This window comes from Macrobrachium rosenbergii, chromosome 21 (genome assembly GCF_040412425.1).
Source record: "Macrobrachium rosenbergii isolate ZJJX-2024 chromosome 21, ASM4041242v1, whole genome shotgun sequence".
Lineage (NCBI taxonomy): Eukaryota > Metazoa > Arthropoda > Malacostraca > Decapoda > Palaemonidae > Macrobrachium > Macrobrachium rosenbergii.
In genome coordinates, this window is record NC_089761.1 from 13,892,390 (window position 1) to 13,906,514 (window position 14,125).

The window sequence follows — 14,125 nt, forward strand, 5'->3', positions numbered from 1 at the left end:
TCATCTCCAAACTCCTGTGTATCTGTTGGGAATTCAATATTTCCAATCATTTTATTCATCCATATTCTCACAAAAATTTTGATTCTTTGCTGATAACGATATACAGAACAGTTGGGTGTTCAAGATAGAGCTACTTTCCCTCCGCTGTTGTATTGAAATTACACAAATTTGACTGAATTTTCAGCATAGAATACGGTAGATGATATTCAAATGAAAATATTTGGTTTACACAAAACATTGCATATGTCGGTCAACGAATTAATACCCATAATTGTAATCAGCCAATCTGAGGCACCCTTATGTCAAGTCATTCATTTGAAGTTTTGTGTAAATATTTGAATTCTAATGTAGCTAATTGTGGTGAGAAACATTTGAATGGGACTGGTCAAAGTTATGGTATTTAATAACTGAGTTAAGAAACTGAAAGAAATGAACAAGGAAACTGCACTTTTATTATAAAATTTTATAGAAGTAACTAACATTTATCTCTCTCTCTCTCTATAAAAAAGTAACTAACATTTACCTCTCTCTCTCTCATTTCGTGTATAGGAATAGGTCATGTTTATCAATATGATTTTGTAGACATTGTATTGATATTTATTTTCAGAGGAGAAAAATCGTTAACGAGGCTATGAATGCTTTGATAGTTCATCGCCTCTACCTTACAAAAAACTCCTCCCTCTTCCCGCAAACCTCCCCCCACCTCCCCTGCGTCCCTCCACCTGTCCATTTCTATGTCAGTGTCAAGAGCAAAACGCAAATGTATGATGATTTTATGTTATGTAATTTCCCTCTGATACAAGGTCTTACATAATCTTTAAAAATCACATACGAAATCATGAATCATGTTGTAGTTTGTTCGTAAACTTTTTTCTTTATCAGGTCATTTAATTTCTTTTGAAATAATCAAGTGAATATATATTAACTGGTCAGGAATGTCTCCACCAATAAGGCTTGCCTTTGAGAACAGAGAATTCATTCATATTTTCAACAGTTTCTACTACATAAACAAAAGCGGCGTTGCCATTTTGCGTGTCTAGTGAATACAGGGGGTAAAAGGAATCATTTCCCTGACTGTACCTAACTGCTTCCTATATGCATATTGCCTATCAGCTAACAATCCTTTAGATTCCACATACTTATATAGTGGCTTAAAAATAAGTTTTTCTGTAACTCTGGAGAGCACAGAGAGAACAGAAATTGGTCTGTAGTTGCTGCAGTCTACAGATATGCCATTCTTTGGAACAGGCACTGCATTACTAAGCTTGTGCTCATCTGCAAAGATACTGCATTGACCTAAAAATCTAATCCTGAGAGACCAACACACTAGAAACCTTATTACAAAACAAAGGGATCTTCTCCACCCACCTATCAAGATTATCATGCTTGCCATCCATTCTTCCTTCAGTTGCAGGGATGAAAGCAGACTCTTGGGAATCCTCCAGTTGCACTTCTATGGTTGTGCTGACTTTACCGGGGAAGGGTGGGAGGTAGAACAGGGTAATCCAGATTGAGCTGTTATGCAGCAATTAGGCTGCTTTCGTGTGAAACCTGGTGCGAAAGTAGAGAAGAATGCAGTCTCTCCAATGCAGAACCAAGTTCACCCACTGACTGGTGACTTATTGTGAAAGATAAATGAGGGCCTATCTGCCTAAGTCAAAGATAAGTGAGGGCCTATCTTCCTGACACTAGTAAACTCCCAAGTGAGAGCACACTGCTAAGGATTCAGGCATGAGATAACATGGACAAAGACCATGGCTACCGATTCTAAATTAACTGGCCTCAGTGGCAATGGAGAAGCCGTCCTGATGGAGCCTTTCAAGAGGCAGGTGGTTTGTTAGATGGCAAAGCCAAGCATCCAACTAGAGATGGGTTATGTTCAGCATCCTTCAGCATGTAGAATTTCTTCTGTCTTGTGACTGGCATGGGGAGGAGTTTGTTCAATCTGCTGGCTGGAAGTTAACTCCCTGCCCACTGATCAAGGCATTAACCTCTGCTAAAACACCGAAAATGAGACTTGAAGATTAGGCAATGCTATTGGCTCAGGCGAGTGCTCATTCCAAAAGATGGGAGAGAAGTCAGACTTTTGCTCCCCATATTGTCCCGTAGAAGATGACATCTTTGCAGGTGAAGACAGACGAGAATTAATGGGGTTATGCTCCAAAAGAAGATTGTTTTGGAAGTGGTGCTGGTGTGGATGGAGGACAGAGAGTGAGGAGAAGAGTAAGAGGTGACACCAATCCAATCCTTTCTCTCTCAGGATAGAGGAGGACTATGCCATGGGAGATAGAGGGAATGGAAGTTCTCTCTTTAGAGCAAGAGCAAGCCTGCTTAGAGGGGAGAGGATACCATAAACGTGCCAAGCAAGGTGGCGAATAGGGTCTCCAATGGGTATCTGAGGTGAGTGATAGGGAGAGCTCCATCTGTTGCTCTAATGCTAATGGTACAGACTGAGAGCAGTAAGCAGGCCATAATGGTAGACTTTCCTGAGCAGAGACGGGCTACCCTGAGGCTGGACCCTACCCCGTGACAGGAATCCAGAACAAGGAGGAGGGGACACACAGCATCTTGATGTAAGTCCAGTGGAAAGGACAAGAGGCATGGCTCCTATCTGAGCAGGGATATGATAAAGCACTTCCCCTGCACCAAGAGCACCGGTCATCTGAAGGTGACCTAATGTCTTTGCGCTGCCTATGAGATTGTCTTCACCTCTTCGTACAGGACTTAGATTTTTTCTTTTGATGATGCACCAAGTTTGAGGGAGATGAGGAAGAGGATGACAATGAGGAGGAGGAAGATGAGGATGAAGAGTGAAGATACCTTTTCTTTCGCAACATGGACTTAGCCACTTATATGGAGGACCTATGCACTAGTGGGTCAAACAAAGTGGAGGGGGAAGTGGTGTATCACAACATCCACTTGCCTGGCTACATGGGGCACCTCAAGCCAAGGGTGGAGGGAGAGTGGTCTGTCTCCGACATGGCAGTAAAGGAGACTGATCTGTTGGCCTCCATTCTTTCCTGCCAAGAAATCTAAAAAGGCAGAAAGAGAAGGAGAACTGGCTAAGTTAAGGGAAGGCCCTATCTTCCACAAGTATTCAAAAGGAGAAATCTTTAGCTTCATCATCACTGGGTGAGGGAAGAACAGGTTTGTATGTTGGTGACCTCTTTTCTAGAGAAAGGAGCTGGAGGAGGGGAGGAGAGGTGAATGGTAGCTGGGAGAAGGAAGTTCTGGGAGGACTAGGCATCATTCTGGCATAGAACCATGCTTTAGCTAAGCTGGTGAGCGCTCCCTATACAGTAAACCCCCCGGATTTGTGTTCTCACAATTTGCAGACTCAGCAATTCACGGGATTTTCTGTGGAACCTATCTATAAATTATTCACAGGAAAACTGACCCATTTGCAGATTTTTTCCGTAAAGCAACATTGTGTATTTTCATATTATTTTTGTGACTAATACTGTACTGTACATACATATACATTTTATGATAAATAATGATTTACAGTACTAATTTTCAAATATTAATCTTAAGTTTAATAAGATTAAATAATATATTAAATAATAAAAACAATAATTCTCTCTCTCTCTCAATGATATGAGAGAATTTTTATGCATATGTAATATGTATGAGTATTTGTTTTATATGATAAAAAAATGATTTACTACTTTTCAAATAATATTAAAATGTAAACACAGCAAAATATCAATTCATTAAAGAAAAATAGTTAGATTTTAATTCAATCTCTTATCTTTTTCTATATCCGACTTACGGGGAGGGATGAAGGCATGTCATCATAAAAAAAAGGGTTAGCACCTGGCTGAAGAGTCTCTCTCTCTCTCTCTCTCTCTCTCTCTCTCTCTCTCTCTCTCTCTCTCTCTCTCTCTCTCTCTCTCTCTCTCTCTCTGAGATAGAATTTTTTATGCATCTGTAACATATATGTTTGTTTTGTATACTGTAGTTTTATAGATAAATGTGATGTTATTAATTTTTTCATATTTTCCATGCTATAATTACATTTATGCATTTCTTTAGTAAATTATGTAAAATTTTAAAAGAAAACATATCGATTCCCAGTCTCTTCCGAAGCTTGGAGCGATGGGGGGGGGTGTAATTTAACTGTCAATTTATCTTGATATATTGACCGCGAAGGGTAGAAAATGTTGCCCACTTGGTGGTCAAATAAAATAGCTATGAAGGATACTGAAAAATTTCTCTCTTTCTCTCTCTCTCTCTCTCTGTTATTGGCTGGAAGGGCTAGAACTATGTGTACGTATATATTTTTAAGGGTAAAATGTTTAAGATGGCTTTGAACTGATATTAATAATACCATTTCAAAGATTAAATACAGTAATAGGATAATAGTTTAAGGTATATTTTTGCTGTAAAATGCTGGTTTAAGGTATAAATTGGTATTTTAACTTTCAGGATAGGCAGTTATAAGTGTTTTTAGGGTGGCTGGTATGTAGACTACTGGTTTTTTGATCCCGGTAATTTCACTCCCGGTAAACTGAAATCTGGTTTCGTTAACACCCTGTAATTTGACACCCAAAATAAACAAATGGCTTATTTAAGAAGCATATTTTTTTAAATAGCTTAGGGCAATTATTTTGTTTAGGAAATGGAAATGACATCTTCTGGTTGTTTCATAAGTTGAAGGCTTATTTTACATAATATTTTTTTTTAATTCAAGTATATCAGTAACATTTAGCAGTTGCACCTGAGCTCCTGGCAGTATAAAGACATTTTTTATAACCATGTCCCATACCATTCAGAGCACTTGTGGAGGAAAGAAACTTGTATATGACTTAAATTACATTTATGAAAGGCAGAAAACAACTGCTGATGGATCAAAAATTTATAGAAAGTGTGAAGTGAAGAGTTGCAATGTATGCCTACATACATTAACAGGTGTGCTTTGCAACACTTCACTTTACACTTCCTATAAATTTTCGATCCATCAGCATTTGTTTTCTGTCTTTCATGGAAGTAATTCAAGTCATCTACGAATTTCTTTCCTCCACGAATGCTCTGAATAGTATGAGACATGGATACAGAAAAATGTCTTTATACTGCCAGGAGCTTGGATGCAACTGCTTAATGTTACTGATATACTTGAATTAAAAAAATACGTAAACTAAGCCTTCAACTTACTAAACAATCAGATTATGTCATTTCCATTTCCTGAAATAAGGTAATTGCCCTAAGCAATTTAAAAAAAAATATGCTTCTTAAACAAGCTATTTCTTTATTTGGGTGTCCAATTACTGGGTGTTAACAAAACCGGATTTCAGTGAAATTATTGGGATCAAAATTCTGGGAGTCAAAAAACCTAGAACCATGATTTAGAGGGGGGTGTTAACTATTCACAAATTTTAACTATTTGCAGGGGGTTGTGGTATGCATCCCCGTGAATACGAGGGGTTTACTGTACTTCCTTCTCCTCCTGTCATAACTCTCCTAATGAGGTGATGACCAAGGGCTCATGTGCATTCCCTTCCTCTATAAGTTGTAAATAGAGAATGTGTCTAGTGAAATGGAGGGCAGGACATGGCTATCCACAGCACTAATAATGGTGCTGGTCCTGTTTGTTCTCCATAAGAGAAAAACCAGGCCAAAAGACACCATAATAATACCAAAACAAACAAAAAGTAATGCACAGGGCAACTACAAAATTGGAATAAAGGCAAATTTTGGTTGTATTCATCCAAACTACAGCACACATGGAGAGAACAGTGAAGCATGTATGCAGATGAAACCGGCTCTAGGAAGACTGGATGGCGAAAGGAGGGCGTGGGTAACCACCCCATCTTTTCCCTGTCTCTACCAGGTTACTCTTGTTGTTCAAGTGTACAGCTGTTCCAGTGCATGCTAAAGAATACTCCATATATGAAAAGCTTAAGAGTTTGTTTCCCCATAGGAACTAATTAAAGTACTGATTATGGAAAACCCTGATCTCAGTAGCAGGTATGAGAAGTAATACAGTACACGTTGTAAATACAGAACGTGTCTAGTGAAATGGAGGGCAGGACATGGCTATCCACAGCGCTAATAATGGTGCTGGTCCTGTTTGTTCTCCATAAGAGAAAAACCAGGCCAAAAGACACCATAATAATACCAAAACAAACAAAAAGTAATGCACAGGGCAACTACAAAATTGGAATAAAGGCAAATTTTGGTTGTATTCATCCAAACTACAGCACACATGGAGAGAACAGTGAAGCATGTATGCAGATGAAACCGACTCTAGGAAGACTGGATGGCGAAAGGAGGGCGTGGGTAACCACCCCATCTTTTCCCTGTCTCTACCAGGTTACTCTTGTTGTTCAAGTGTACAGCTGTTCCAGTGCATGCTAAAGAATACTCCATATATGAAAAGCTTAAGAGTTTGTTTCCCCATAGGAACTAATTAAAGTACTGATTATGGCAAACCCTGATCTCAGTAGCAGGTATGAGAAGTAATACAGTACATTAGGCTGCTTGCTTGTTACTAATAAGGTAAGCTGAACTAAAGTATTGGACTTACCAATCAAGACTGAAATTTTTATAGCAACTGTTTGTATTCTGTATAGACACTTTCATGTAAAAAAAAAAAACACTAAAGATACAGGGAGCTTACCTTCTCTGGTACTGCAAATGGTTGATTTTTTAAAACAATAGGTTTAACATTTTCTTCTTTATTCATTTGTAGGATAACGTCTGCCTTGGCTAGGAATCTAGTAAGTGGACTTGAAAGTGTTTCAGTACAAGTAAAAATCAATCGTTCACACAAGGTTTTCAGCTGGTTGTCAAGATCCCGTTTAGAATCAAGGCGCAATTCAGTTACCTGCCCAAAAGAAGTGCTTATAATTAATTTTTCACACGTGCATACACATCAAATCAACAATATTAAATTCTGATAAACTTGTGAATAAAATATAAATATTTAGGATTTATTTTTTAAATACTTACCTCTCCATTATACAGGGTGTAACATGAGTTTATGCAAATATTTTGGGAAATGAAAGAAAAAATAAATTTGAGCAGAAAATGCTTTATCAAGATATGCATTTTAAGACTTAGTTTTTCAGCGAGGAGAATTTTAAAATAACCAATTTTCATTAGCACTGCTCTAGGGCAAGGGAGGTTGGTAATGGGGGGTTTGAGTAGCCTGGGATGTGGGGCCGGGTGAAGTGAATGGATTGCCAGTCTTTTAATTATGATTCTTTTTCTTGCAAGTAATCTAATTTTAATCATCAGGTTACAGTGGTACCATATGGCTTTATGTTTTTGGTAAAGCATGACTACAGGAAATGAAAATTTGTTCATAGCTAAGTTCAATGTTCAAAAAGCTTTTGACATATTACCTCATAATTATGAAGTCTGGGTCTACATGCATTCCACACATTTTCAACTAATTTGCTCCATCTTAGTCTAACCACAGCTGGCTGATTACCATAAAAAGTGTCATACAGTACTGTACTGCTATATTCCTGTTCCTTTCCTGTTTTCTCCTAGGACATATGTTTACATTAATGTGTGTAATTTACTGTATACATACAATAGTTATGGGTGCTGAACATCACCTCTAAACTAGTTAGTCTAATTAAACTTTCAATTTAGTGGTCTGGTTAGTTTTTATAACTGATTATTTAAACCATCATCTCCTTTGAACTAAATTTTTTATATAATGCAATATTCCTATATTGTATTTGTGATAGCTTGGCAAACTCTGGTGCCACATTTAGCTGCCTTATACAAGATGGTAACTATATAAACAATGTTTTCAAACCCCCGACTTACTTTTTTTACCTTTCTCCTTGACTTCCTTTACCTTTTATTGCTGGTTTGGTTATATGTCGTTAATGCTATATTTGGTTTTATAAGTTACAAAATAAATTCTGTTTTTATAAGATTACCATTACTCAAAAATATACAAGTATTACCTACATAGCAGTCACTGCACTGTAATGAACACAACTTCCCGAAAAAGAATAAAAGGAGATAAATAAGGAATAGCAGAAATATTGTACATCAGAACTGTTTTACACTGGAATATATAACTGAATGCATGTCTTTTTTTTGTCAACTGAGAATTAACAAGTGCACCATCCTATAATATGTGAATGCCTTTGAATTGCTTTCCAACAGATTGCTTCCTCACTATTATAATTACAGTAACTCCTAATTCTTTCTGTTACAAAGCAATGAATAGCCAACATATGAAGTACAATGCTTCAAATATTTCATCATGCACTTATCAACTTAAATCTACAAAGCATTAACTCCTAATTCTCATTGTACAGAAAGTAATGCACAGCCACCAAATGCACCAAATAGAATAAAATAAAATGCTTCAAATATTTAATCATACACTCATCAACTTAATCTAAAATGCTAACATCAAAGCAACGTGAAATAAATTACATACCTGTGGAGTTCCTTCTACAATGAACTCCAGAAGAGCATTGTTTGAGGAAAGTGAGAAAAGTCTACCCCTCTTCTGTATTAAACCCAGGGCAGCACTTCGCACCTTACTCCAGTCAAGGCTGGTCTCATGTAAACAAGCATCAACCTGTAAAAAAAGTTGAACAAGTGTTTGGCCTACATTCTGATTATGGACAATATGGCCTACATTCTCATTCAGAACAATATACATTCTCCAGGAAAAGATCACCATGACTAGGGGTTGAAAAATCTATGGAAAAATGTACTCTTCTTGAAACATCTTTAGAAAAAAGAAACAAACCTGGAAAGGAGCCATCTGCTCTCGAAGAATGAGTAGATGTTTAATCTCAAATAACTGGGCATCCAGGGGAGATGATGTCTTACTGATTGATGCTGAAGCAACACTCAGACTCTGCATACACGCTGCTAGTGCTTCTAATGATACGCCCTGTGAAGAAAAATTTCAATAAATAAACATTTTTACTGTATCATTACTACTAATGATAACCTAATGGAAAACAAAGAGGTAAACAATTCTGTGAGGAAAAAATCTAATTACAATATCCTCTTAGGTTCTAAAGCAATTCCATTAAAATGTGTTTGCATGCATCATTACTATTATCACATAACTATTACTAAAGCTTATAATTTGTCAAATAAATACACTTTTACTCTAAAATACTAAACATGTTCATTCCATTTCACCCTAAAGAACACGTAGTCAATAAAAGTATCACTGTTATATTATTCCTACTTTAAAATCACTATCACTAATACTTTTATTAAAAAAAAACCATAAACTGCCAAATCCCAGAATGGGAACCATAAATACAGTATAGTACAGTTAAAAGAACTTGACAACTAGCCGGAAGGATACCAGAGAGACTAAATGAAAAGTAAAAAGCAGGAAGCAATAGCAATGCAGCTCAAGGCTGAAAGACACAGCAGATCTTTAGCCATCTATGATATGCCAGACAAAGCACACCGAAGAGTGGCCTCTCTGTAGAAAACATGGATGGTAACTAGACCATCTCTATGTGTATGTATAAAAAACAGTCTATGTATGTATAAAAAACAAAGTTCAAAACAAAAAGCACAACATCAAACATACTTCATACAAAAATATTACTATGACATTATGTTATCAACAGAGGAATCAAGATAATTCAGTAGATTTGCCCATGATGCTTCTTGCAATGGAGTCATTTAATTATATAAAAAATTATGTACAATGATAAAATATATAAAATATACCGTATATACCTACTCATGTAATGCGCAATCCCGCGTATCATGCGACACAAATTTTCACCCCTAGAAAATTATTTTATCGTGTACTGCATGTATCATGTGAGTTCCTTTTTTGAAAGACCAAATTACAATAGACTAACCTCTTTTCCTCCATTACTTTATCTATCCCATCTTCTAGTTAAATAAATTAAAAAGTAAAAGAGAATGATAAAAGTATCATTAGTAACGTTATACTCATTGCATAAACGTGCACAGCTATAAACAACTGAACAAGAAATAGCTGTTTTGCTATGAACAACCGAATCGGATAACATCATCTGTTTTGCTTGCATTTCAACTATCGTATAGTGGTAAAAAATTACTGTTGTTGTTACAAAAGAAGTTAAGTAGAACAGGAACGATATATTTTTACATTATGCCCTTATCTGTGATGAGAAAAATCGGCAAGGAAATATACTGCTAAATTTAAGCTGCAAGTTGTAGCTGAAGCTGAGAAAACAATGTTCAAGCTGCTAATTACTATAAATTATTGTGCATCAGCAACATGGATGAAACTCCCGTAAACTTCGATATGCCATCAAACTTGACTGTAAATAAAATTGGAGAAAAAGTATTTTAATCAAAACTACTGGACATGAAAGAACACATTTTACTGTTGTCTTCACGCTGATAAACAATACATACATAAAACTCATGTTATGATGAAATCAAGTGAAAATAGCGAACGGAATTCTGTAGATTTTTTAAAAAAGAATAAAAAATGCCCTCAACACCATCTATTAAAAAAAAAAAAACTAAATTTAGTTCACGAGATGCATTTGTTATATTTCGACTTAAAAACACTTTGTATAACGAAAAATAACCTTGCCCACATAAACAGAGTACAGTATCTAGAGATTCATTTACACTAACTAGAGGCAAGAAAATCGCTCTGAGTTAAATACAGCAAAATTAACTTACCTCTTAATCACCCTCAGCTGATTTCCAAACCAAAAAATTGATCTCTATGTTCATACTTTATAATACAATAGTAATATGAGAACACATACAATATTATTGAATACTGTACAGTGAAATAAAGCAAAACGTTTTAGAAGATCCAAGGGGAAAAGTTGCATGTTTGTATTTTATACTATGATACTAATATATGAATTACATGCGCTAATTTTACATCTCGTGTATGATGTAACCCCCTTAAAATTAGCTTCGAAATCTTCAAAGGTCGCATGATACGCGAGTATACTATACAGTAATTATATACGAGTACAGTCACCTCTTAACTTTCAATTTCATACTTTTTGGATACACTTGTCACGAAAAAGCCTGAAATCCATTTGAATCTTAAGCTTTGTAGTGACAAGCATATCCAAAAGTGTGACCTATCACTTTGATGAGTGTGCATGTCGCTCATTATTTTTAAAAATAGCAAATTTTTAAGTAATGTGCATTTTTTTTAGATATACAAACCATAGTCTTTCATATATGGAGTATCCATCAGCACATGCAATGGACTGGCTGTGAATTAACTAACAAGGAGGGTAACCTGGAGAGAGGAAATACTTCACAAAATCCTCTGGGACAGTCTCCATGTGAATTTTCACAGTTCACATGCTCAATTATAAAATTAACGGATCGCAAATGCCCAATCGTTCAACGATCCCTCCCATTATATTCATTATGCAATGGACAAATGAACACACTCTCATGACATCACCAAGTTCAATGTACTTCAAGGCGTCATGAGATACACGTACACACACATACATTACTGAATGCTTTCGTCAAAACCGGATTTATAACCGGTTCGGCTTCTAGAATGATTTAAGCTGAAACCGCATTTTTACTGCCCGTGTCCTGTCACCAAGGAGCTCTGCAATTTCCTGTGGTATGCGAATGGTTCAGCATTTTCCTATATGCTGTGTACAGTAAAAATGGACCCTGTGAATAGCTGACCCAACTTTCCAAAGGTCACTGAGCAATTACATATATATATATATATATATATATATATATATATATATATATATATATATATATATATATATATATATATATATATTTGTTTTGACTGTATTGATGTATTCTGGTAAACTGAAGTCCCTGGTGTTGTAAAGGGCAAGGTATTACTATATATATATATATATATATATATATATATATATATATATAAAATATATATATATATATATATATATATATATATATATATATATATATATATATATATATATATATATATATATATATATATATATCACATCACCGTGATTCATATACAAACATTAAGCTACAAACGTCCTTTAAAATCCAATTCGCTCTACCTCAGAAATATATTTTTCATATATGTTGCGAAGAGAAATTTTTAGTTGATAATAAGTTAGTGCGTCCCGTGGGCTCGAACCAACGAAAGACAAGAACTCAGGACTACAGTGACGCCTTTACCCACTCGGCCAACAAGTGAGGTATGAGTTGATACCGGCTCCTACCTTCAAATCCCCGTTGAACTCAGGTATTTGTATTTAGAGTCGATATCAACCCACCTCTGATAATAACGGTCAGCATGGCAGAGGTGGGTTGATATCGACTCTAAATACAAATAACTGAGTTCGACGGGGATTTGTAGATGGGAGCCGGTATCAACTTATACCTCACTTGTTGACCATGTGGGTAAAGGTGTCACTGTAGTCCTGAGTTCTTGTCTTTCGTTGGTTCAAGCCCACGGACGCATTTAACTTATTATCAACTAAAATTCCCCTTCCATAACATATATGAAAATATATTATTTCCGAGGTAGAGCGAATGGATATTAAAGGACGTTTGTAGCTTAATGCTTGTGTATGAATCACGGTGATGTGATAAAAAGTCATAATATGGCTGCATGCGACAAACGCACTACATGGTCAGCATGGCATAGGTGGGTTGATATCGACCCTAAAGACAAATATCTGAGTTCGACGGGGATTTGAAGGTGGTAGCCGGTATCAACCTATACCTCACTTGTTGGCCATTTGGGTAAAGGCATCACTGTAGTCCTGAGTTCTTGTCTTTCGTTGGTTCCAGCCAATGGGACGAGAATTTATTATCAGCTAAAAAATTCCCCTTCGGTAACACATGAAAATATATTATTTCTGAGGTAGAGCGAAATGGATATTAAAGGACGTTTGTAGCTTAATGCTTGTATATGAATCACGTTGATGTAATAAAAAGTCATAAAATGGCTGCGTGCAACAAACGCACTACATGGTCAGCATGGCAGAGGTGGGTTGATATTGACTCTAAATACAAATACCTGAGTTCGACGGGGATTTGTAAGTGGTAGCCGGTATCAACTTATACCTCACTTGTTGGCCGTGTGGGTAAAGGCATCACTGTAGTCCTGAGTTCTTGTCTTTCGTTGGTTCTAGCCCACGGGACGACGAACTTATTATCAACTAAAAAATTCCCCTTGGTAACATATATGAAAATATATTATTTCGAGGTAGAGCAATTGGATATTAAGGGACGTTTGTAGCTTATTGCTTGTATATGTATCACATTGATGTAATAAAAAGTCATAATATGACTGCGTGTGACAAACGCACTACATAGTCAGCATGGCAGAGGTGGGTTGATATCAACTCTAAATACAAATACCTGAGTTCAACAGGGATTTGTAGGTGGGAGCCGGTATCAACTTATACCTCACTTGTTGGCCGTGTGGTTAAAGGTGTCACTGTAGTCCTGAGTCCTTGTGTTTCGTTGGTTTGAGCCCACAGGACGATGAACTTATTATCAACTAAAAAATTCCTTCGATGACATATATGAAAATATATTATTTCCGAGGTAGAGCGAATTGGATATTAAAGGACGTTTGTAGCTTAATGCTTGTATTGGAATCATGGTGATGTGATAAAAAGTCATAATATGGCTGTGTGCGACAAACGCACTACATGGTCAGCATGGCAGAGGTGGGTTGATATCGACTCTAAAGACAAATATCTGAGTTCGACGGGGATTTGAAGGTGGTAGCCGGTATCAACCTATACCTCACTTGTTGGCCATGTGGGTAAAGGCGTCACTGTAGTCCTGAGTTCTTGTCTTTCGTTGGTTCGAGCCGACGGGACGATGAACTTATCATCAACTAAAAAATTCCCCTTCGGTAACATATACGAAAATATATTATTTCCGAGGTAGAGCGAACTGGATATTAAAGGACGTTTGTAGTTTAATGCTTGTATTGGAATCATGGTGATGTGATAAAAAGTCATAATATGGCTGCGTGAGACAAACGCACTACATGGTCAGCATGGCAGAGGTGGGTTGATATCGACTCTAAATACAAATACCTAAGTTCGATGGGGATTTGTACGTGGGAGCCGGTATCAACTTATACCTCACTTGTTGGCCATGTGGGTAAAGGCGTCACTGTAGTCCTGAGTTCTTGTCTTTCGTTGGTTCGAGCCGACGG

The 14,125-nt window shown here is 36.6% G+C and overlaps 1 protein-coding gene across 1 annotated transcript in view; it reads right to left on the reverse strand.

Moving 5' to 3' along the window:
• Window positions 1-14,125, reverse strand: part of Cog3 (conserved oligomeric Golgi complex subunit 3) — a 200,283-nt gene that overhangs the window by 45,745 nt on the left and 140,413 nt on the right. The window contains exons 8-10 of the mRNA XM_067123036.1: window positions 8,729-8,875; window positions 8,411-8,554; window positions 6,620-6,826 (exon numbers count right to left, since the gene is read on the reverse strand). Coding sequence (XP_066979137.1) covers window positions 6,620-6,826; window positions 8,411-8,554; window positions 8,729-8,875 — 498 coding nt within the window. The remainder of the gene's footprint in view (window positions 1-6,619; window positions 6,827-8,410; window positions 8,555-8,728; window positions 8,876-14,125) is intronic.